General features: G+C 42.5%; 1 protein-coding gene across 4 annotated transcripts; it reads left to right on the plus strand.

Annotated features, from left to right (window-relative positions):
• Positions 1 to 586: 586 nt before the first annotated feature.
• PACC1 (proton activated chloride channel 1) lies at positions 587 to 22,666 on the plus strand. Of its 4 annotated transcripts, none has more exons than XM_063328499.1 (8): positions 587 to 778; positions 4,616 to 4,712; positions 6,351 to 6,560; positions 8,665 to 8,819; positions 10,332 to 10,474; positions 16,729 to 16,873; positions 20,048 to 20,152; positions 21,933 to 22,666. In XM_063328499.1, the coding sequence occupies exons 1-8, from the start codon at positions 743 to 745 to the stop codon at positions 22,092 to 22,094; spliced, it is 1,053 nt and encodes a 350-aa protein (XP_063184569.1). In that variant the 5' UTR covers positions 587 to 742; the 3' UTR covers positions 22,095 to 22,666. The 4 variants fall into 4 exon arrangements, with proteins under 4 accessions (XP_063184569.1, XP_063184571.1, XP_063184572.1 ...); XM_063328501.1 differs by having other exon boundaries at positions 6,459 to 6,560; XM_063328502.1 differs by having other exon boundaries at positions 598 to 778; positions 4,553 to 4,712; positions 6,459 to 6,560.
• Positions 22,667 to 24,481: the final 1,815 nt, after the last annotated feature.

A 24,481-nucleotide genomic window follows, 5' to 3' on the forward strand; every position in this document is an offset into this window, starting at 1 on the left:
TGTCTGGTTGCCAGGCGAGCCTGTTGTTTTGATGTTCTGCTAGCAGCCTTGAGCAGCAAAATATAAAAATAATTTTTAAAAAAAAAAAAAGTAATACCGCGTGCATCTTGGGGAGAGCTGGCAAAATTGTTTTATATTGCTTTTCCAATCTAGTTCAGTCTCGCGTAGGAGAGTTTGTGTTGTGAAGTGTGTGGTGTGGAAAAGACTGCCATTACACTGCCATACACGGCACACTTTTGTGTTTCCAGTAGAGTGAAACGTTCCCGTAAACCTTATGAAAAACCCGCTTTATGCATGCAGCGACCGTGGCGCTGGACGGCTTCATGCTGCCTAGAGCAAGGGAGCTGGGCAGAACCTGCGAAGCGAGCTCTGGAAGCTAAAACAAGACCCGGCTCCTCCATGGCGTTACGAGCCGTGTACCAACGGGGGCGAGGGCCCCCTGGCTGCCCGTCGCTGAGGCGAGGCCCGAGCTCCGCCACCCGGCCCCTTCCCCACAGCCCTTGCCCCAACGGCCGCCCGGCGGCCGTTACAGCGGCTCGCGCCGGACTACGCCTCCCAGCAGCCCCCGCGCCGCTGTGGCGAGGCCGCGGCGGCGGGGCGGGAAGGAGCCGGCGGGCGGGTGGGGGGTCCCGGCGCCTGCGTGGCCCTGCCCGGGCAGGGCGGCTCGGCTGGGTCGCGGTGTCGCCGACCCGTGCGGTACGGCTGGGCTGCCTCCCGGCCCCCGCTCCCCGACGCCGATGCCATGCTAAGACCAGAGGTCTCCGCATCCTACCAGGAGGTACGGGGGGACCGGGGCAGGGCTAGCGGGCGGCGGGCCCCAGCTTGCCGGGAGGGGCCGGGGCAGCCCCCGGGCGGCCGTGCCCGACCCGGGGCTTGCCGCTCGCCAAGCGGTTACACTCTACGCTGTCGCCGTGAGCTCAGTTCGGCCCCGGTCTCTGGCTCTGCGGCTCGGTGGGGCTGGCCGCGTCGCTGCCGGGGGCCAGGAGCCCTGGCGAAGCCGGTCGCCGGCTGTAGGGAGCCCTCCGCAGTATCGCTTGCCCTTTCTGGCCCGTCTGCCTCTGCTCGAGGGCGGCCGAGCCGGGTGGGTCTCGCCGTGAGGCTGTGTGCCTTCACCTGGCTGGTGCTGCCCCAGCCCTCCTTCCTCCTTAGTGGGATGTCAGGTTGCACCTCGCTCGCCAGAAAGAAACAGGCGTTTTGGGCGCGCTTAATATCTTGGTTTAGCTTTAAAGATGGTTAAAATAATCGGCAGCAGTACTTCTTAAGTGTACGAGCTAGGTAGAGCTGGCCGGTGAGCTCCGTAACTGGGGATTTCCTAACAAGGAGATGGTCTGTCGGGCGTGAGAAGCGACTTTGGTCCCAGAGCTCTCACGTATGAAACTGAAGGCCCCATTATCGTCCTGCCAAGAGCCCGAGTCAGCGCCTAGTTTGCATATCAATGTACAGACTCTAGCAACCGGAATTCCTTGCTCGCTCCTGTCTTGCACACTAGAGATAGAAGCTATTTGTGCCAAATTCATCAGCGGCAGAGACTTGCAGTAGGTCACTTTTGTTTGCAACTTGCAGGCAAAGGGAATGCAGATGTTTGCCTTCCTCTGCATGTGATGGGTAGTTTGGGGCTCTGTTTTAATACATTCTAATTTAGTTTAGTACTGTCTGTTTAGTTTCAGCTTCTCGTTTTTGTGCCAGGCTAAAACGCATTGGAAGGTGATGAATCAGTGGACCTGCAAAAGGCCTGTATGGACAAGTTCTCCTTTTATTTAAGAAGGTTTTATCCAGTAGGAAGGCTTTATCCTGTGATTATCAGGATGAAATTAACTCGTGTAAGGGCTTGTGTGTAGGGGAGGTACTTGAAAGAGTTAATAAAGTCACATTGATGCTTGAAGTTGCATTGACTGGACTATGCATGTTGTGTTTCCGCCTATGTTGTGTTTCCGCCTTGTGTATCAGCCACCATTGACATTGCTCCGTATGCTTGGGATTGTCCCAAACTCTGGGGCACAAGTCTAGATGATGTGTAAGTGCAGCGGCTCTGTTTCCATCACTTCTCTGGCACCTGGGGCAGTTTGTGATGCTCCTGCTCCTAGCAAGGATGCTCAAATGTTTTGAATTGCCTCTTCTGAGCTTCTGTTTGTCCCAGTGCTTTTCTGTGTGCAGGACTGAAAAGGAACTGCTGGGTCATGGACAGGCTCCTGCAGTTGTTTCTCACTTAGCTGTACGTGCAGAACAGAGGAATGCAGAACAAAGGTCTGTCTCATGCCCTTCCAGCTCTTGACATCTTATCCTATCTCTGCGTCCTATTGCAAGCTTAACTGCCCTGCAAGTTTATGTTCCTTCTGCGTTAGCACCGTGCCTTGCCTCATTATCAAAAATAAGATGTAGGAAGAGCTGTCCTGTGAGGGTGAACGTGGTTGGCGTGTGCCAGGTTCACTGCTGTCATTTGCCTTGATTTGGGGATTCTGTCAAGTATGAAGAAACTCGAATCAGCTGTCATGCAGTAATACTCTGCTGGCTTCCCAGTTGTTAGGAGACTGTAGCTCAATATGTCTGTGAATTACTGGGTTTGTAGGTCTATGCTGCTGTGCCTTGCAGAGTCAGTGTGCTGAGTGCTGTACGCTCAGAATGTGGTGTCTGAGCCATAAATAGAGATAGGCTCTCGGTGGTCTGGAACAGGCTGCCCAGAGAAGCTGTGGATGCCCCATCCCTGGAAGTGTTCAAGGCCAGGCTGGATGGGGCTTTGAGCAGCCTGGTCTAGTGGGAGGTGTCCCTGCCCATGGCCGGGGGGATGGAACTAGATGATCTTTAAGGTCACTTCCAACCCAAACCATTCTATGGTAAGAAATGTTGCATATTGTGTTCTTGTTTAAACTTGTGTTGGGATCTCCTTGCTATCAGGAATAGAATTTACTTACTCTCTATATAACCTCAGTTGATGAGGTACCTGTGTGTGGGGAACTGTGGCTGAATCAGGGTGGTGTGGGAGTCAACTGAGAAACTGCAGTGACTTTGTAACTTAGGTTAAACTTTTTGGATCAGCTGTGGCGTAAGTATCATCTTAGCTGTTTTTTTTTTTAATCACCACAAGAGGTTCAGTGAATATTCTTCTTATGTCAGAATAGCTTATTTTGGGTCAGGTAAAGAAATAAAACTGGTGTGTTTCTACAAAAAAGGAGCAGAGTTTTAATTTTCCCTTATTTTATTAAGATATTTGAAAAAAAATATTGTCTTCAGTTGGAGCCTGGTAAGTCTCCTGCAAATGAGCTGAGTTTAGCCTATTAGTAACCTGTTCACTTCACACCTCACACCATGGGAAATCATGCTTTATTTATGTGCAAAGCACTTAAAAACAACTTGGTAACTGCTTTCAACTTGCTTTCTGAAATGAATACAGAAATACAGCAGGAGGTGATGGAGACTTTACGTCAGACTTCGAAGACGTAAAATGAGTGGACTCTTTCCTAATAAGTGCAAATGATGATCTGTTAGTGGTATAATGATGGTTTCAATACTAAATTAAAGTTGGGTGAAATAAAAGCACTTCCTTATGAATACATGCAGGTTACTGTTGAGTAAGTTGGGGATGTAAAGTTTAATAGCATTCAGTATGGCTGCTGCATTAACTGTGCCCCATTTTCCTTGAAACAGGAACAAAGCTAGTCTTCCTTACCTAATTAGGTAGGTGATACTGAGCATTTAGCTTGGACAGTTACTGTGTGACACATGATGCGCTGCAAGCTTATGCCCTGCTTTGCCTTGCTGTAGTTTGTATGTCAGTCCCTACCACAAAGGAAATTTGGAAAACATAGAGGAGGTGCTTTATATATATATATAAAGTCTAATGCTTCACGATCTCATGTGATACCTATCTGATGTGGCAAGCTTCTGAATTTGAGGGAAGTGTCTTGGCAGTTTGGGCCCAGGGCTCTGAATAGCAAAACAAGAAAACATCTGGTCTCTGTTGCTGTTTTAGAAACACTGGAAGACTAATTAGTTGCATAACCACTAATATATAATAATATGTACAGTGAGCTCAAGTAAGTACCAGAAACGTGGGGATGTTTGACTGTTGTCTTGTAATGACCCACCTGCCTATGTGTCCGAGGCTACATTTGAGTTACTTGCCCTAATACCTGTCAAAATGCAACTTGCTCTTTATGCACCTCTTTATTAAGAAGTGCTAATGCTCTGTTTGTTGGTATGTGTTGTGGTTTGTTTATGCCTAAAATACGTTCTTGAGTGACAGAAGGAAGCTCCTGCGTATTTCAGAGGGCATTGCTCTAATTGGGGGTTTAAAGTGAGCTGCAGCTGCTGGGGAAACAATTACTTTGATCTTGAAAGAAAAGGTGATGTTATTGTTGAAGCAGCAGGGTAGAAGTAGGTTAAATTTAATGTGCCATCTTTCTCTCTTTGCAGCATGCAAGTCACTTAATTTTTAGCTGTAGATCTATGTAAATGTGGCTCTTGTGAACAAATGGAACAGATGTTGGGTGCTCTTGGACTGGGGGCATGTTTTTGTGTGTTTGGTTAGTTGGAGCCTCTTTTATTTGTACCATAGAAATTCCAGCAATTGCAAGTTGAGAGCATGTTTGGAAATTGAACCACTGTTTTAACTACACAGCTGAGTGAAGATGTGGAGCGAGTATCTGAAAACCCAACAGATGAAAGAGAAGGAGAGATGGAAGTTCATGAAGATGCCAGCTCTGTTATTTTACCAGGTGAGAACTATTGACCCAGAAATCACCAATTTTAAGTGCCTGATAAGGTGCTTCTGTGTGTGGGCTTGGTTGTTTTGTTGGGTTTTTTTATTGCATTTCTGAAAGCAAACAAAACACTAAATTGCTTATTTACTTATTTTGGGGAATAAGTGCTGATGAAAAGCCAAGGAGTTTCTCCAAGGATTGAGATGAGAAAGTTTCTTTATCATGAACTGTGCTCAATCAAAGAAGATTCAGCACATCTGGTTCTGAGATAGCATAGTACATCATCTTCCTTTATGTTGTATCTTACCTGAGTTGCAACGTCTGTGATGGCAATGGAATGCAAGCAAAGGTTTTGCCGCATTTACATGAAAAAGGTGCAATATTCAACAGATGTTCTTTTAAACAGATTTTAGTTAGACTGTTCAGACCTGCTTTTGGAGGGTGTGGGGCAGTGTTAAATGGGCTTATTGCAGTTCAGGTGTAGGCATTAAGGTAAGCCAGCCTGAAAGTGAGTATCCCCTAAATGCTTTGCAGCTGTTCAAGACATACTTGTTTCAGTAGTGCAATTTTATGCATATTAATGTCCTAATTTCCTTGGCTGCCATCACCTGGCAATGAACTTGGGAACATGTGTGTGACGGTGGGCTTTTGTTAAGAGATTATGTGTTCAATAGGATTTAGGAAAAGGCTAGTGTTTGCTGTGGTAAGGAACAAGCACCAAATCATGCTATTATAGTGGAAGGGCAGAGTGTGTCATGGCTTCAGAGGGCCTGACTCATTAGATTACACCATGCAGAAATCAGCGTAAAATATGCCTACTTATCTCCTTTCCTGTGTTGGGGTTTAATGCTCCTTTTGCATGTTCAGCCCTACATCACTCATGATCAAAACATGACGTGTAACTCAAGAATGCAGGAACTTTTTCCTTACAAGTATTGCCAAAGGAAATGGTGTATGCAAGGAGTATGGAGAAAGCGGTGTCTGTGTACAAGTGAGACTAGTGTGAAGATCTTCAGAGAATAAGCTTTGAAGGCAAGGAGACCGTGAGAGAATCGGGTCAGTCTTTTTCTAGCTGTAATCGGAAGAATCCTTCTGTGACATTTTATGTAGTATGCACAAGGAGTTATAAACTAGAGTCCAAAAACGAGAGGGTAACAAGTGTCTAGTAACTTCTACCATGATGGAGATACAAGGATAGCTGTGAAAGAGCATTAGAATATTAAATTTCTCTGCTGGTGCATATGCTGAGTGTGTAAGAATCGCTTCAGATTGTGAGGGAGGAAAAGGAGTTGTTTTTTCCAGGAGGAAAGATTGACCATCAACAGACTTTTTTTCTTATGAACTTTGAACTTTGTTTCTGAGTTGTGCTTCTTGAAAATAAACCTTGTTTCCTGCCTGCTGTGTCCTTAAGCAGAGTGCCAAATTCAACATGTGAAAAAGAGGCACAGTCTTTGGATGATTATGGCTCATGCTTGAGAAGGAAGCATCTGTCTGGCTGATCATCAAATCCAGCAACAGTTGTGGTTTTTTTAAATCGAGCTGAGTTTGAGGCTTACTGTCTTCTCAAGGGATTCATCTTTAAATGAACACTGCATAAATTTAGCCCAAATATCTGTATTTTAAAGTCCTAATCCATATTCTGTTTGGTTCCAGATAGTGAACTGGGTACCACTGCCCCTTCTTTGCGTTTCAGCAAGACCTGCCTAAAGAATGTTTTTTCAGTAATTCTCCTGTTTATTTATCTGCTGCTCATGGCTGTAGCTGTGTTCCTTGTCTACCAAACCATCAGTGACTTCAGGGAGAAGCTCAAGCACCCAGTGATGTCTGTCTCTTACAAAGAAGTGTCCTTGTATGATGCACCTGGTAAGACTGATAACAAAAAAAATGAGTTAAGTTGTTTACATTTATCTTGGATTGTTTTACACTTTTGGTGTTGATTCTCTAGGGCCCAGAGTGCATATAATGCTCTGAACCAGATCTTTCACTTCTTTTCTAATCTACGTTGTGTCAACTTTGCATGGAAATGTGACAAATTTGGGGGGTTTTCATGCCAATAACATGAATTACAGTAGCTGTGGAGCATCATGCAACATTTGGTAGATAAGAAGTGTTTGCAGACTCTAGAATGAGCCCTCTTACAGGGAAAGAAAATAATTTCATATGGAAATACTCCCAAAACTGTGTTGTTCAAACAGGGTAGCACATAGGATGTGTATCAGGACCTCAGTGCTGCACTGCACAGTGAGGTGCTGTTGACAGTAAAGAAGGTGAATTTTTCAAACCAACCACAAAATAAGCAGAAAGTGGTACTGTGGTTCTGTTCTGCGTTGTTTACAACTTGGTATTACATCAGTAGGCAATGAAAATGCGATGTGACTGCAGGGAACAATGTTGGCATAAAAATGCAGTGTGGCATCAGAAAACTGTGTTGCAGTTTGCAGGAGGGATTATGCCACAGAAGCATTTTTGAATAGTGAGTTCTATCGTTTTTTTTGTGGTTCGTGTTTTTTTTTTTTTTTTTTTTTTAATTATCCAGTAACCATTCATAAATAGAGCTGCGGTAGCAAATGCAACTCAGTCGTATGTCAGTTTCCAATTTAAAAATAACACTTTTCTTTGAAGTGTTACCACATTTTACAAATAACCACTCCAGTAATTGTGGCTGAAAGGTGAGTGTTTCAAGTTGTTGCCGTATTCCTGTAGTTGTTTTCTGTATGGTCAGTTAGGCTCAGTTTTGTAACTAAGTCCTTGTGTTTGGACCATGTGGATCTGATTGTAAGAGCAGGCTTCCCCTCCCCCCGCCTTTTTTTTTTCCCCACGTGGGCTTTTCGTACAGCAATAGGAAGAAAATGACATTTAAAGAAGAAAAGCAACATACATATAAATCCACAAGTATTGTCAGGGATCCCTGCCAGATCAGAGAACCTAAATTAATGTAGCCCTTTACTTCATTGCTCTAACAAAGTGATGAGATGGCAAGTTGCAAGCGTGGAGCACTGAAGAAAGGGATAAAGCGTTTTTAGACTGATACAAGCTGACTGCTTTGATGTCTCGCATTTTTGTGGACAGGTCGTTTCAGTTGTGAGAGTTAATCATATCTAACAAATCAAATCATACTTTTTTTGGTAGTTGGTCTAGATTATCTTCAAGCAAGCTTGTTTCCAATACTAAATGTGGCATATGTGGCATAAGAGGATTTTAGGCCTTTTATTTTTCTATCCTTCTACATCTGAGGTGACCGAGGGTTTTTTTTAATGCGTGCTATTGGTCTGAAACCATAGATTTATATATATATATACACACACTCATATATACTATATACACACACTTCATCTAGGCAGGTGAAGTAGTAGCCTGCCTACCTAGTGATACAAGTATTAAGGGATGGTAACAGTCAGTAATTGTTTGGTTTTTTTTCTTTGATTTTTATTGTGACATTGTATTTAGTGAACAGAAAATGCTAGATGTTCTGAAGAGCATCTTTTCACTTTTATAACGTCTGCCAGTGATCTTTGATCTGTCATGTATTACGAACGTTATTTCCAATTAAGATTTGATGTGTTAAATGACAATATCTGAAAACGCATACATGCTGAAGCACTACATGTCCCACTAGACTTCAATAGCCTCCTAATTTACTTTACACATTCATTTCATTTGGGGCCAGAGGGACTGATGTGTTCGTTGCTGGCTTGTGGGAAGACTGGGGAAACTTAGTAGCTGCTGTGAACCTTGAATTGTTGTAGCAACATGAACCCTGATTTTTCCAGTGCATTGCAGGGGTTCTGTCTGCAGAAAAATGCACTGTTGTCCTGCTCCAGAAAAATGCTGAAGCATGTGGTTTAATTGGATTGTTTTGCTGGATCTTGAGGATAGCTCAGTATCCTCTAGGATTAAATCCCAGAATGAAAATCTATGTACTTGGGAAAGAAATCAGCTCTCTTCAACGTTTTTTCTCTCAAAACAGGCATTGCCTTTTATCCAGGCAAGGCTCGGCTGCTTAGCTGCAAGCATCATTACTATGATCACATTCCGCCTCTGATAAATCCAGGTCAGCCAGGAGACATTGAATGCACCACTCGGAGAATCAACTACACAGATCCTTTTACTAATCAAACTATGGTAATAATAATGTAGTAGAACAAAGCTTATTCAGTGGAGGTTTTCTGCTTGTAATAATATTTGAAAGTAAAATTATTTACTTAGTGCTGCAAAAAATCCTTGCTTCTAGTTTTTATTCAAGCCGTCTGTCCTTTTGTTTTTAGAAATGTAAAATACCCCAGTCAGTGCGTATATGTGTTATGAATGATCAGCTGTCATGTGGGTGTGTGCAGCATGAAAACCTCAATGGGACAAAATAAGTAATTTTTCACAACGAAACTCTCACTTCATTCCTCTCCTAAATGAACTGGCAAGCATGCTCCTTTATATAGTAAATCTAGCTTTGATTGAAAGCAGTAGCAGTTATTCCATTAAAGCAGGATAGCTTATCTCTTTTTATATGTTTGCTGGGAATCGCGTACTGTTTTTGTCACACTTGGGAGAATCTTAACTGGGCACCAAGTGCTCCATTACACTGAAATGCTGTGAGCCAATAAGTTGGGTACACAGAGTGATAGTCTGTCTTAAATTGCCCTTAAAAATGATGGGAATCTAGTATTAAATATGGTCATTTGTATCTAAAGTGTTTGCTCAGATTGTTTTTAAGGAAACTAAACGTGAACAAACGAACAGCCTAGGTACCTCTTTGGTGAGCTTTTTTTCCTCTTCATGTTTTGCCTTTTGTCTAGTTACCATTTCTTTCTGGGAAGCAGCTCCTTAGTATATTTGAAAGTAATATTCTAGGTGCAAGTCTAATTTAATTCCTGACACTAGTATGCTCTTTTTGCATGTTTTGACAAACTAAGAACCTGCATTTTATGCTGCGTGGTAGATGCCTTTAGAAGCTGGCTGATCAGTAGGCTCTAGTCCCGCAGTTGAGTGGAGAGGCACTGAGGCAGAGACCTCTGAACCATGGAGAGCCCTGTTCAAATTGGCTGAGTCCTTTTGCAAGCAACAGTGTGCTGTTTGATAAAATGCCCGCACTACTTTAAGTTGTATTCTGCCTGCAAGCATTTTCTGTTGGGTGTTTTTTGGTTGGTTTTTGGTTGGTTGTTTTTTTTTTTTGTGTGTCCCCCCCCGCCCCCTTCAGCAGCTTACTTGTGGTGCTGGGGGCTGTGAAACTTCCACTTTCCCAACGAGAAGCCTGATGCTCTCTACATCAGACTCCAAATTAACTTGTTTCATGTCAAGAGCTGGAAGTTCCTAGACTTTAATGCTCAAAACAGTTTTGATTGTCGTTCTGCAGAATTCAGGTTGCAGGGCCTTAACTGTTAATTCCACATGAACCCAAAGAGCTACAGTAGAACTAGAGGAGATTTCTTAGAAAAACACTAAATCTTGATGTGAAGACTTCATTTCTAAACTAAAAGGAGGGATTCTATTGGCATTCTTGTTAGATATTATTCTTAGTAGAGGCCAAGAAAATCTTGGTGTGTATTAGATTTCTATAGAGTATTAGTGACAGATGGCAAATTCATGAACAGGAAACGAGGATTCCTCTGCTACTCTCACCATCTCTCTGTTTGCTTACAGAAGTATGCTTTGGTTGTTCAAGGCCCTCGTGATGTGAAGAAAAAGGAACTTGTGTTTTTGCAGTTTCATTTAAATGAAACAGACCAAGATTTTAGTGCCATTGACTACCTTCTGTTTTCTTCTTTCCAAGAGTTCATCAACAGGTACGTAAAGGGATGAGCCTATAACTGCATTGAATTTGCTACAACAATACTAGTAAGGGCTAATGAAAGCAGGACTTTTTTTTGGTAAAAATCAGACAGGCTTTTGTATTCTCTCTCTCTCTCTCTCTTTTTTTTTTTTTTTTTTTTTTTTTTTTTTAATGTTTGGGTTATGTTGATGCTCTTTCATGCCTTAGGTTACTAATCTTGCTTTTTAGAAATGAATCGAGGACTTTTTCAGTGACAAAATCTGCCCTTCAGCTATACTTCAGCCATTTGTTGCTGCATTTTCTAAAAGTTTGAAGTTTGTGCTGGCTTACCGGTGTCTGCTGCTGTGGGTGATCAGGAAATGTGCTGTCCTGGGCAGCGTGCACAGGAAGTGCACTGAGAATACGACTGTTTCTGTACCTTTTATTTTTTTAGGAAATTACTGTAAAGACCAGATCCCTAGGTGGCTTTGTTGTGATTTCATTGAAAGATTAACTAAATTTCTTTGTATTACTCTAAGATTCTACAGAATTATGTAATTTCATTGATGGGTTTTTCAAAATTGCTTTGTATTGGATTGACATTGGTGCCATTGGAGTGACTGATCAACCTTCTTCTAATTTTAACAGGAGTGGAATTAATCCTGTCCTGAACTTTCTTGAAAGCTCCACCCTGTTTCCCACCTTGTGAGAATAAATTCTGTATTTACCTGTTTAATTTTTGCTCTAATTTAAATTCAGGTTCTGTTCTTCTCTCTGTGATCCAGATTAAAAGCCAGGCAGGAGATATACATACAGTATGTGTATGTATATATTAGTGAGACCTAATAGAAGGCCTAATATATATAGTGTGTGTAGATAGATATATATATATTAGTGAGACCTAGTAGAGACCTAATAGAAGGCCTCAGTTTGGTAGTAGTCAGATGTCGAGTGACATTAGGTGAAGGAGGAGAAGAGAAATAACAGATTTTATCGTAACAGAGAATTCTTGGAGGCTTGGACATGATCATGCTGGTACTTTTCAGATGGAGCAAAGACTGGAAGTGTGTAGTCACAGTGTCTCTGGGCAGCCAAAGACCAATTATCTGAATTTGCTTTTTACAAAGCATTTCTACTTCAGTGAAGGAGAGATCTTAAGTCATTAAGTTATTTCTGTAACTGTACTTAAAACACCTCATAAAATGCTTATGTTCCAGGTATTTTAGGCATTGATATTTTAGGGTGAGAAAATACCAGTTAAGAGTAGCGATGCATGCAGAAGGTGCTACTTTTTCTTTCTGTGTTGTTTTTTCTCAGTATTCGTGGCTTGTGCTGCAGTTAGCGGTATGTACAGTGGGACCAATTCCAGCAAGGTGCACAGCTGTTTTGTACTTCCAGACACAAGCACTGAGACCAGCCCCTGTGAAACTGAGCAGGAGGCACAGTTGTGTTGCATCTCATTCCTGCCTCTTCGCAGAATGAGCCAACATATCAAGACACAATTTGGTCTATGCATACTGAAGTCCTGGAAGCCACATTTCTGTGCTTGTTGTATCAATTTGCAGATAAGCCATTTTAAAGAGCTGTTTCTTCCCAAGTTAAAACATTTATGTCCTGCTTAAGTTGACAGTATTTCTGCAAGCAAGCTGCAAGTCTGCATGCTGCTGTCACAAATGCTTGTGCCACCTGTTGTGCAAAGGCTAGATGTGCAAAACAGCAATAAGCAGTACTGCAAAGGTCTTAGCTTCAAGGCTGTGTTTGAAGTGAATCAGTAAGAATCATCTGTAAGCTGCCTGGGAGAAACTTGGATTGCAACCTCGTGCCTCCAGATTTGCCAGGTCAGACTGGTTAGATGGCAGAATCAATCCACGAAGAGATGGGGAAGTGTCGCTTTGTTCCTAGAGAAGCTGCCTTGTCTCGGTGTTGGAAGGCACCAGAACCGAAGCTGGGAGAGTGAACGCTGAGCCTGGGGTATGTTTGCAAAGTGAAAAGGTAGGAAATGGTATCTATTTGGGGATGCATCCTTTGTGTCTGTTTGCAGCGGGTAGTAGGAATGTGAGTTAAAACTGGTTTTGAACTAACCCAGGTAACAGTAAAATTGGTAAGGGTATGTAGGCCTTTAAACTTAGTAGTAAATGACCTGCATGTCTAGGGTGAAATACAGTAAGAGAGCCAGTTGTGCGCTAGAGGCCAGTAGTGTCTCTCTTCTAGCATCCTCCAAAGCTTGGTACAAATTGTATGGCTTAGTGTTGTGTATTGCTGTTCTGGTGGGCATGAACTGAACAGGCTCAGAGCACGTTGAAAGTTTACATTTTCTCCCGACTATGAAGTGCATGTGACACTGCATGCATATGTGGAATGTACTCGTTCTGTCCAACTTCCAGCAGAAGAGAAAATAGAAATGATTTCTGGTTCATCAGCAGATGCTAAATTTAGTCAGTGAGAAGTCTGGACTCAAGATATCTGTAGAAACTGTTGTGTATTGACAACGCAAATTTTGCCCTTCTATGTGGGCTTTCGAAAACGTCAATTACTGGCCACTGTTAACGACTTTTCCTGACAAATTGTCTCACTGGTTATGAGGGCATATTATTAGCACTGTGTCCAGCAGTTCACGTAAAGTGTTATCAAAGATGCTGAGATCTATGCTCAAACTCATGAGATACCATAATTACCTTTACAGATTTTTGCCATGTCTGCACACAGCTTTGTTTGGGCTGGGCAGGCAGACTGCTGTAAAATATATGTGTAGGGTATTCCATCATTTTAAATCACAGTCCAAAACACCTTGAAATTGGTGAGAAGAGCTCTGCTCTATCTACACCACAGTTTCTGTGCAGACAGTATTATGTACAGCTCACTTTTGCTTTAAATAGCAATAATCGTATCAGTGAAGGCAGCTGCAAGCATCAGCCATAAGCAATAATGAAAATGGCATCTAGACACTTGTGTCTTTAAGGGTTTTTTGAGGCATAGGAAGTGGTGAGGACTCAAGTAAGGGCCAGTTGTTTCTGTCAAGGGTTTTATTTTCTGCAGCTCTTCTGTTAAAATTGGATCGACAGACTACATGAAACTGGCACTGCTTGCTAGTTTTGTTCTGGCCTTCACAGAACACTGCTGAACTGTGTGCTGTTGTTGGCCTGTGAGTTGGAGGGATACTGCCACTGGCTTTTTTCTTCTTCTTTCTTTCCTTTTTTTTTTTTTTTCTAAAATACAGTGGCAGCTGCTGTCTGTACCATATTAATTGGAGGGAAGGAAATAATGAAACCCTTGCAAATTACCAAAAAAGTATATCTAAAAATACATGTTCCTTTCCTAAACTGTCATTAGTATAATACATGGGTTTAAGAAGAAAATCCTCTGAATTTAATACTGACAAACTGTTGTTAGCATAGCATGTAAAATAATTTGCAGTCCTGTGAAATGATGAATACTGGTCTGAACAGGTCAGACATTATTTCAGGGTCTAAACAGAGCTCTGCGTTCACTTCTCTGGTCTGGATTGCTGCGTGCAGAGAAATAAATTATAACATAGAAGGGTCGAGACTTTTGGTTCCATGCCATCTGACCCTTTATTAGATCCCATGGCTGTCTGAGAGTTTCCTAATCTAGGGGAAAAAAAAGCAATAAACACAAATTGTGTTTGATCTGTCTGTGGTTTTGACTGTTGCTGTTGTGTTGGGATCTGCTGGTGGGACGTCCTAAACTGACTCCGGCTCTTGTGGGTTGGTCCATAGAGTTTGGTGTTAGAAGGATTTACTGCGGCGCTAGAGCCCAGTCCAGAATCAGATCAGCAACTCCCACAGTTGCAACAAATATAATCTCCTATTGTGTCAGTATGTGCTGGGGCAATGGTTAGGTAACTGTCAATAGTTACCTGAAAATACTGCGGAGAGCAGAGCTTTGTACTTCACCTGAGTGAGACAGTGGCCTCTTGCACTTCTCTTTCTTTGCTGTGATGAAGGAATTTTTTGCATTGTCTTGAGGTACCACCAGAAACTGGGGAGAGCCTGGTGCAGAATATTCCAGGAATCTTGCAGTTTAGCTGAAGGAAAGTGTTAAAGGTGAAGAACTTACTGAACAACAAACAAAACTGTGCAGGCTTTGTAGGTTGTCTGTCATTGGGGTGAAGAGAGAATTAAAAAAAATTGTCCGGAGAATTGTTCTTCAGATTAAAATCCCTTGCTTGTCTTGTGTTCACTTAATTGTGTGTGGTTTTTATACTGTGTTATTTGCCCTTTGCTATCATTTGTGCAAAGCTCGTGCCTCTGCTGTGCTCCCCCCTCTTTTTCCCCTGACTCTGTGGCAGTGGTCTGGGTTATGGGCACAAGCAAGGAGATGCCTTCTCAGATCACTTCTCCTAAGATATTATTAATCTTTCTTTTTCAAGCCTACAATTACTGTCTAAGGCAAAGTATACTACTGCTCTCTGCTTACCATCTAAGTTGTGGCTGTAACATTCAGCTCTGTGTCATAGCTTCCTGCCTCAATTTTCCGTGTTGGTTTGGAAAACTCTTCTGGGATGCTGTATTTAGTTGTGCATTAGGCATATGACTGGCTGGCAGAGTGCTAATTATGTATGTTTCTCTGAGTGGCAAAGCACCATACTCTTCCATACTGTTCCATCAGCGGCTGCTGTTACACACAGGCCGAAGGGGGAAGAAATCATTGTCAGATTAGGTCTCCCTATATCATTGGTTTGTACAGTGAGGAGCAGTCAGGTGGTGAGCTTTGTTCATGTGCCTTGCTTGTATCTTCCTTCTGGGGGTTAGAGAGGTGCACTGCCATCCTGTTGGGTTCGCTAAATAAGCAGCTAATGTTACAAATCCATAAAGATGTTCCTAAACTAAAACACTCTTGGAATATAATCTGTCTTGGTGGGTACCAAAGTGTATTAGCTTTTCTTTCCAGAAACACTTCTTTCTATTTATATGCAAAGTGGAGTTCTGTGTTTGAGCCCTTGTAGACAAGACATCTTGGTTTGTAGGAAGAAAAGGAGCCTGAAACTAAGGAGTCTGAAAACTAAGGAAAAAGATAGGAAAAATACAAATCCAGTCAGTGCTGGTACAGGGCAAATCTTCCTGATTGATCTGTTCTCCTGGACAAGAGCTTCCTTCTTCAGCCCTGCTTTTCTTCTTTACTTCTTTGCATCTTTCTCCTGAAAGACCAAAATACCTTAATCTCCCAACAGACCTAGCTGCACACTCCCTCTGCCATATGAGTGAAATATACTCTCTCCCTTCACCTAGGAAGGTGGGTTTAATCTGAGTGAAAAACCCTTTCCGTTGTCTCAAAGACCAGCACACCCTGACATATCTCTGCAACCTGAAATCTATCTTTAGTAAAAATCAGCGGTCTGTGCTTTAATGATTCTGACTCATTGCAGTGGTTTACCCCTTTGTTTCAAATGAAACCTTGTTGAAAAAGCAGCCGCAGGGCCAGGTTATTTTGTAGAGATGACATTAAAGTGGCTAAAATCACAGTACTGAGGAGCTCCAAGTAAATAGCGTGGTTAATTCACTGTGCAGCTGGTAGAGAAAGGATGGAGACTAGATATGCCTTAGAGCTGCCTCTTTACTGCTTGTGGTGTGAGGGGTATTGGAAGCCTTAAAATGGGTTAAGGTCACAGTATTTAAAAAAAAAAAAAGGGAGGGGGGGTGCACAAAGCAATCCTGTTCTGGGATTTGTTCTGCTACAAATATCTGGGATCATATATTGGGAAAACAGACATGTTATTGCAGATGGGAGCCTTACATCAAAGGTATAGTGTTCCCAAAATAATAGGAATATGCTGAATGTAAATTTCAAAGTATTTTAAGTATGTCTGCATTGCAGCCAGTTTATTTGCATCCCAGAAATGGGGTGAAGCAGCATGCCCTGCCTCTAGGCTGTTCCTTCCATCTCTCTTGCTTCTGAGCTTTGTGGCACGCTGTTTCCTGGCATCCTGTCTCTGTTCCTTTCTGTCCCAGAGGTGACAGATGAGCAGAATGAAGCTTCTCTATAAGGAGAACAATCCCTTGGGGCAGGCAGAACTCTAGGGTGGTAGGGCAGCAGGTAGGTCTTCTGCAGTTGAGAAACACATGAATGCAAGTGCTACCATTAATCAAAATGTTTTTTGATTTTAAAACATTACTAACAATGTTTTAGGTATGCTGACTTTTAGCAGTTGGAACCTAAAAAGAATTGTGAACACATGTTGAAGTGTCTGTAGGTCTGGCATTCTCCTGCCTAGAGCGCTCAGATACCGCTTTGAGTTTGGTCAGTAATGTAATGGTCTTTTTCCTTTAGTCCAGAAAAAGCAGAATTCATGAAGGACTGTGAAAGTTCATACTCCAGCTGGAAGTTTTCCGGAGGCTTTCGAACTTGGGTCAAGATGTCCTTGGTGAAAACAAAAGAAGAAGACGGTAGTGAGACTGTTGAATTCAAACAAGAGGTAAAAAAAAAAAAAAAATCCTCAGGAAGAGTTTTTGGGACCTCTCAGTTTATTGGTCCTGGGGCGCCACTGGTTATGCCATAGTTTTAATGATAACTGGCAAATAGAACCAGTTCTTGGGCAAATAGCAATATGAGTTGGAAGAAGGGTGGGTGAGTGGGTTGGCTGGTTGTTTAAGTGAGTGAAAGAAACATCAGGAGCTTGGTCTTTGTTTCATTGCATCCATTACGCTACTTGCCACTGAGCAGTTTTGGCTGTACAGTTGCTCACATTCTTTCTTAATATGGAGGGGTTCTGTAGAAGCATAAATGTCTTGATGTGCATGTCTGATGGTATGGCCAAGTGACACATCCCAGGAAAACATCTAATGGGGAGGCCAGAAAATCGAGGCCTTGAATGTGTTATAAGTCACAGCTGTGGTCTGAGGTAAGGGTCTGGAGAGACAGACATAGAAATACTAACACAGCTACCTTTAGTTCAAGGTGGGGAACAATTGCCAAAGGAATTGTCTAAATAATAGCTAGTATTGGAAAGAGGTATTGTTTAGGTTACCACAAGGGCTGATGTTAGGATGAAGAGGTAAACATAAGCCTTGTGTCCTTTGTAGCATTCTCATGTCTGCTTTCTGTTTGGGTTTGGGATTTTTATCTGCTGAGTATCCTTAGAAACAAGGAATAACTTAACTTTTTGTATCATTTAAAACTAGAAAATATGCAGGTGGAAGATGCAAACTTAGGTAGAGATGAAATGAGTTTGACTTTTGTTCCTGTTCTGTTCATACTAATGGACAGGAGAATAATTGTGTTTTGAGTTTGTTATCTTGCTCCCGCTGTTGGTCTAGGAGAAAGAGTCTCATTGGTGATGAGAAATGAGAATTTTAAGAGCAGTCCTTTTCAGAGAGTATGTGCTTCAGAGACAACACTGTCTCTTAGTCTCTGGTACACTTGGAAAGAATACTTTGTGGAGATTAAAATGAAGCAGAATGTTCAGTTCTCCTACCTTTAGTTCTCACAGTTAGGGCCTTATGTGACAAAACCTCAAGGGAAGAGCAGAGCTGTGACTGTGAGGTGGAGACCCTCCTGTTCCACTGGAAGAGGACAGGAGGCAAATCCCGAAGTCACGCAAGTCCCAGATCAATGCCTTAGTTCGGAGACAAAAGGGTGCATCAGTCAGCTGCTGCCATGTAAGCACTAACAGCAGTTGTCTGTCTGTCCTTCATCACCTACAGCTCCGTATCACTTGCCACTTGGCACTTACCTAGTGTAGGATTTTTGGAAGTCTTCCTTTGTGTGCCCAAGTCCAACTTGTCACAAAGTGGAAATAAAAGGCCGAATCAAACTCAGAAAAAGCTGAGATCTTTGTGACCATAAACATCCATTTAGTCCAGTAGTTATGGATCAGTAGTCTCTGATCATCTGGGCAGGTGAACGACCTTTGGGGGTTTTTGGTTTTGCGTGGTGTTTTTTTTAAAAAAACGAACAATTTAGGAAATAGGAATCAGCAGAAGTGTGAATTTCAGGTTTCAGATCCGTATTAATAATACAGTAGAAGTCGAAATAGCTCAGACATGAATTGCACTTGCTTTGTTTGACAGTAAAACATCTGCTTAAATGGCATAAGAAAGTCCATTCGCCTTTCAAATCTGAAACTGGGAGATGGCATACCGGAAAGATGGATATAAATATTAGGTCAAATAGCACAGTCAGTTAGTCTGCTATCTAGCCCAATAGTCATTACTTTGTCTTTTCTTCCTTTCCCGTTACTTTCCTTTAGCTTTGTGTACTGTTTGTTTCCTGGTGTGCAGTTTTCTTGAACGAGTGTAGCTGGGGTGATGGTATGCTGCAATAACTAAATGAGTGGTAGAAGTATAGGGTAACAGCAAAGCTCTTTGACCAGAAAGCATGAGGCGGTGAAGCTCCCATATGCTCTGAATTAGACACATGTAGTGTTCTGGCTCCTGCTTCTACGTGTTCGCAGCCTAAAATCTGGTCAGGGCAGGGCGTGTAGGGGTGTGGAGAAAGCTGATAGAAATCTTCCAGTATTTGTGAAGAAACTTAAGCCATGGTAGATGGGAAGTTTTTGGAGTAGGTCATCCCTCGTACAGTGTCTGCTGAATCACTGTTTTCATATCCATAATTCCCATCAGAACCCTGAAGTGAAGTTATGGTACGCTATACTCATTGTTTCCAGTACAGTATTAAACTAATGTAGGAAGAGCAGCCGTACTGCTGTCTGCGCACACGGAGATGTAAATATTCCTTTGAGGGCTGGAGATGGGAGCAGTCCTTCCATCGTTTGTTCAGCTGTAACACCAGTGTGCTTGCTGTTAGGTAACTGCCTGGCTCTGCAGCGGTTTGTGTTGTCTCCTAGCGGCAGTGGGGTTAGCGCAAAGGGTGTTATTGCCTGCGTACAAACTCTGTGTAGTTCCCCTCTGGGCCATGGGGTGTGTTACAAGACAAGATAAGTGTTTTTCTGAGGCCTGATGCCTTAATACTTCCCTGATTGTGATTCTAAAGACTATGGGTTCGTGTGTCTGTAACATCGATCTGGGATCTTAAACTGTACCCTGGCCATCCCAGCTCTGTGGAACTGTGCTAAACAGCTCTGCTGGTCAGTCCTAGTTTCAAGTGGTAACCTAGTTCATGGGCAATGCTGGTTTTAATTGGTAACACCTAGGCTTCTTTCCCTTTCATTTTTATTCTGCGCTTGCTGGCATCTTCTAGTTTATTCTACAACTGATTTTTCAAAAAAAACCCAACCAACAAACAAATCTTCCTGTCACCGTCTGTAGTTCTCTCGTAAAGAAAATCAATTTAGCATTCATTCATGAGAACTTTCCAAATGCTGTATTACTCCAAGTAGATCAATCTTGTAAATGAAATTTCTCCCTTTGAAAGGGGAAAAACTATTTGATAAAATAAAGGCCCTGGCTATAAAAATAGCATTGCAGTGTTTTACTAAGTAGGGAATAGGAAAAGATTATGAACATGAGACAGATGGAGGAAACTGCGCTTTCCGTATTTTGGGAGCCTGTTGTTCCAGGTCGAGGAAGGCTGAATTGGAAGTTCCTGACCAGTCTGCTGTTTTCACCTTCTCACAAGCCTTTTCTGTTGCACAGAGGACTCATTACAACGCTGAAGAAAGTAACCTGCGTTTTATTTTCCTCCTCTCCAGACTAGTGTGGTTAACTATATTGACCAGAGAACTCAACCAAGAAGTGACCAACTGTTTTTTGTGGTATTTGAATGGAAAGATCCTTTTATACAGACTGTTCAAGATGTGAGTAACACGCTACCGAATTGTTGTCTGACTGTACATGCTCATGGTTTGTGTGTGTGTTTTGTGCATACATCTGCCTCACTCCAAGTAGAAATTCAGAGGAAGAGTGAGGCTACATCTGAAATTTCAGTCTAGGCTCTTCCTTATATCCAGTAATGGACGTTCTGTGGCGGTCGAGACCATCTGATGCCTTTCCTTGGCTCGGTGACACTCAGCATTCTTTTTCGCAGCTAGAGGTACACGTAGCTAAGAAAAAGCATCTGTCCCTTGTGCTCTAGCAAAGTTAGCTTCAGGTCAAGTCTGAACTTTTTGCTTAACTAAGTGTACTTGGATAAAGTGATTTAATGACTTTTTTTTTTATTAATTGACAAGCAAGAAACCTAGACTTATATCAAAATAATAGAAATAAATAATTAGTGTATTTTTTACCTCTTATTTGAATGGAATTTGGTACTGCATTGAAATGCAGGAAAAGCACTTTAAAATTGAGCTCAATATGCTGCGGCTGGAGGTGTATGATGTGCCAGACAAGACCAGTTAGTCACTGGAGGGCTTAAAAGGTGTGTGCCGCAGGTACATGTGCTTTAAGCATGTGAGCTAGATCTTGTTTTCCTAGTGTTCTAGCGGAGAAGGTCAGGTACACTTGATCTCCCCAGAAAGATACAGATTGGCAAAGCATGCAAAGACAATCTGTTTAAAATTTTGCATTTAACGTGGCCCTCTCTGACAACTTAAGTCCATCACCAGCAAACCCCACAGCGTTCTTTTTTTCCTGTCTGTAAACACAGGCAGTGAGGGGCAGGATTGTATGGTTGGTCCTTTGCACTCTTGCTGTCCGGTCTGTGCTGGGGCTGGGCACCTCCTCAGGGCAAGCACCTCCCTGGCCTGGAGAGCCCGGTCCTGTTCCCAGCACCTCTTGCTCCTCTGGGCCACACAGGGTTCACACCTCCGCCTCCTTCATGCTGACAGCTGCCCTTGATCCGATGGATTAGGGGTGCCTGTTTCCTCTTGCTGAAGAGGCCATAGTTCACAAGCACTGGCAGCCAGCGCTGCTGCTTTTAGGAGGATTAACAGATACGGAAAGCCTGTTTAAGACCTTCTGGCTCTGGTGGTGACGAGCAACACCGTGCTCATGCTGACCATCAGAGCTGCCGACTCCAGGGCCAGTCCCAAAGCTGTGTGCTACTTTATTGCTGCCTAAGCCTAGCTCTGCTTGTTTCATCTGAGATCCTGGAAGTCATCCTTGTGCCTAGAGGTGTGAGGAGAATTGCAAACTATACATAAATTTAACTACTTGTGAACCAAATGTCATTAAACATAGAAACATAAAATACTTGCTGTGGGTCTGCAGAAACAGTTGCTGCTGTCAAAACCGAGTTTAGCATTACAATGCTGTCTTATTAAAGCCTTCCAGTAGCTGCTTCTTTCAGCTTTGTCTTCTGGAAGATCTTCTTCAATGTAATTATTTTTGTAAATCTTTAAATGACATAGTAAGTGTAATCCTCAATCATAAAATTTGCAATTTAACTGATTTTTTTAAGCAATTCACCATCTAAAAGGAATTTAGCAGGTAGTACAGTGTGTTTTCTTCCTGATGGCAGGAGTTGGAAAAACCGTGGTGTGAGGCAGATGCATGGAGAAGGCACTACAGGCCACCTCTGCGGCATAAAGGAATATGCTGCAAAACACTTCACTTCCAAAAATGGAATTGTTTGTTATTAAAAGAGGTATAATACCTGCTGAATGAGATGAGGGGAATAATATTTTTCATCTCTTTCAGATAATCACAGCAAATCCCTGGAACATGATTGCTCTTCTTTGTGGTATCTTTTTGGCTCTGTTCAAGGCAGCGGACTTTGCTAAATTAAGTGTTAAGTGGATGATCAAAATCCGAAAGAGACATCTGAAGAGGAGGAGTCAAGCAATGAACCACATAAACTGAGACCAAGACTGCCTTCTTTTAACTATTCCTAGCAGAAGGGATACAAAATAACTGGAATACACTTCGACCAGCAGTACAGCAATTAAAGATGCAAACCAGGTATGTTTTCTTCAGGAAAAACGATGGCTGGAGGAACAGCCTAGTGAACTGGCCTTTGACCTTTAGCAAGGAGCTAACTCTAGGACAGGTCTAACAAACTCATGCTTTTCTATTCCCAATTTAACAAGTTTACCTCAATATACAGGGGGACCAAGAGAGAAGGTGAGATTTCACTAATGTTCAGAAAGTCAACACTGTAATGGTTAAGTTCTAAAAAAATGGGTGGTGTTTTTGAATGGTTCTCAGGAGAGGAGAACGTTTAACTTCTGCATGAGCTATGACCTGCATCTGTTACCGTAACGCGGTTACTTCCTTGACTGTGTTTAGTGGAAGGTAAAGTACTCAACAGAACAGTCAGTCTGGCCTCCCCTCTCCAAAGTATGTCTTAAAACAAAATACACTGGAATTCTGTTGTGTGTCATTTTTGATTTAAAGTATATTGACTTTAATATTAAAAAAAATACTTCAAATAAGATACTGTGTATGTTCTCTGAAACTACCTGCTCTCAGATTCAGCTGGAGTTTTGCAGGAGGTAGTCTGGGCAGAGGCATTCCAGCACGAAGATTCAGTAAAAAGCAAAAATGTATTCCTTACCAGTCCAACGCAAAGTAAACTCCAGCAGCTCACTACCTTGGCATCTGAGCTGATGACAGATTTCAAAGTCTCAGGCTGCTGCTCTTCCCTCTTCCCCCCAAGCCTTTGCTAGGGAAGTGAAAAATAGTTTTTCATCAGCCTGGCATTTAAATGTGATTGTTATATAGAGAATGCATGCTAACTAACTGTGCTGTGGTGGCAGAGGCTTTTTCTTCCTTATAAGTCCCTTATTAGTCTAGATGCCTGACTCGGCCTCGTGGAGGCTGCAGGGCAGCACTGCACCACTGCGTTTGCTCTGAAGGCTTTGTTGCAAGGCAGGCAGCTATGCCAAGTCATCTCTTGCTTCTTCCATCCTCTACTAAAGTATTAATATAGTAGTAAGCATAGCAGAAGTATCCTGTCTTTGGGGTTTTTTTGCCTCCTAAGGAACTAAATGTATTACTTTCAGCTGATTTCCAGAGCAAATCAAGGGACTGCATTGACCACAGCCTTAAACAAGGGAGCAACAATTCACTGTAATAAGAAAAACACCACAGGGGGTCTCCTGCGTCCGGACAGGTGAGGGCGGGAGGAGGTTACAGCCTACCAGTCACTCGCAGTTACCGCTCTTGCCTCTTCCTGGGTCCTGTGTTGGTGCTTCCAACAGTTCGTAATTTGAATGGTTTAGTCTGAGCTGACTTGATCACGCTCTTCTGGGGAAAAACAAGCTTTTGGATGCAAGAACAGGTGGTGTTCAGTCAATGCTTTATATTCAGTATCTTGCGATGATGGATGTTAAACAGGTCCAGCAGGGCCACCACTGTACTGCCCCAGGTGAGGTAGGTGAGCAAGTGAATGAGGTTAGAGGAGAGGCCAGTAGCAAAGGCCAAACACGACCCTGTTGACGCAAACTGTTTGAGAGCTACTTCATCCCTAGGTGCCGGGGGCAGGAAATAGGGAGGAGGAAGAAAAATGATGAAAACCTCCACACTTAGACCACCTGTATCAAGAAAAACCCTGTTGATTTTGCTACATAACAGCCTCCGCTGGTAGGAAAGCAGCCCACTGACCTCCCTGGTCCCCTTACCGCCCTTTGCTTTCCCACTGCTGCGCGCCTGTTCTACAGGTAAGACAAAGACAACTGAGCTCTCTTACCTCCTCCCTGCCAAAGAAACACCCAAGTGTTCCTTCAACAAATTATAGTACAGCAGCTATTTCTTGGATTTTTAAAAAAATGTTTAGAAACAACAGTTTGATCAGAACTGATGCCTCCCACTGCGTTTTTTGTTCTTTTTTTTGCTAATTAAGGTAAGCTGGAAGGCAGCTTAGTCCCAGCTCTGGGGTAAGGAGGAGCTGTGGTTAAAAAAAAAGGATGCATTCATTTCTGCAGTATTTAATGTACTTTTTTTAAACCAAAAAAATATATTCCCAGAGTAGTCAGCTTCAGTCACTACATCTCTGCTCTTGAGATCTTTTGTTTTATAAGGAAATGTTGTTACTAGAGCAGACCAGCTGATTCCAGCCAAGAAACCTTTCTTTTATATACCTATTTATAGGAGTGAGTCTAGTAGAAAGTGTTGCACAAGTTGTTTGAAATGGTCTCTTATAGCTACTGGCTTGGTTTTCTAATACTTACTCTTGATGGCTATATTTGCAAATTTTTTAACAACTCGATTACAAGTGCCTGTAATTTGTTCTTTGTACCACTGCAAGT

The sequence above is a fragment of the Chroicocephalus ridibundus genome, chromosome 3, assembly GCF_963924245.1.
Source record: "Chroicocephalus ridibundus chromosome 3, bChrRid1.1, whole genome shotgun sequence".
In the NCBI taxonomy this organism is placed as follows: domain Eukaryota; kingdom Metazoa; phylum Chordata; class Aves; order Charadriiformes; family Laridae; genus Chroicocephalus; species Chroicocephalus ridibundus.

Coding starts and splice junctions, on each gene's coding strand:
- PACC1 (XM_063328499.1), top strand. CDS start 743: ATGCTAAGACCAGAGGTCTCCGCATCCTACCAGGAG. Junction 16,874..20,047: donor CTGTTGAATTCAAACAAGAG/GTAAAAAAAAAA, acceptor CCTCCTCTCCAG/ACTAGTGTGGTTAACTATAT. Junction 20,153..21,932: donor TTATACAGACTGTTCAAGAT/GTGAGTAACACG, acceptor CATCTCTTTCAG/ATAATCACAGCAAATCCCTG.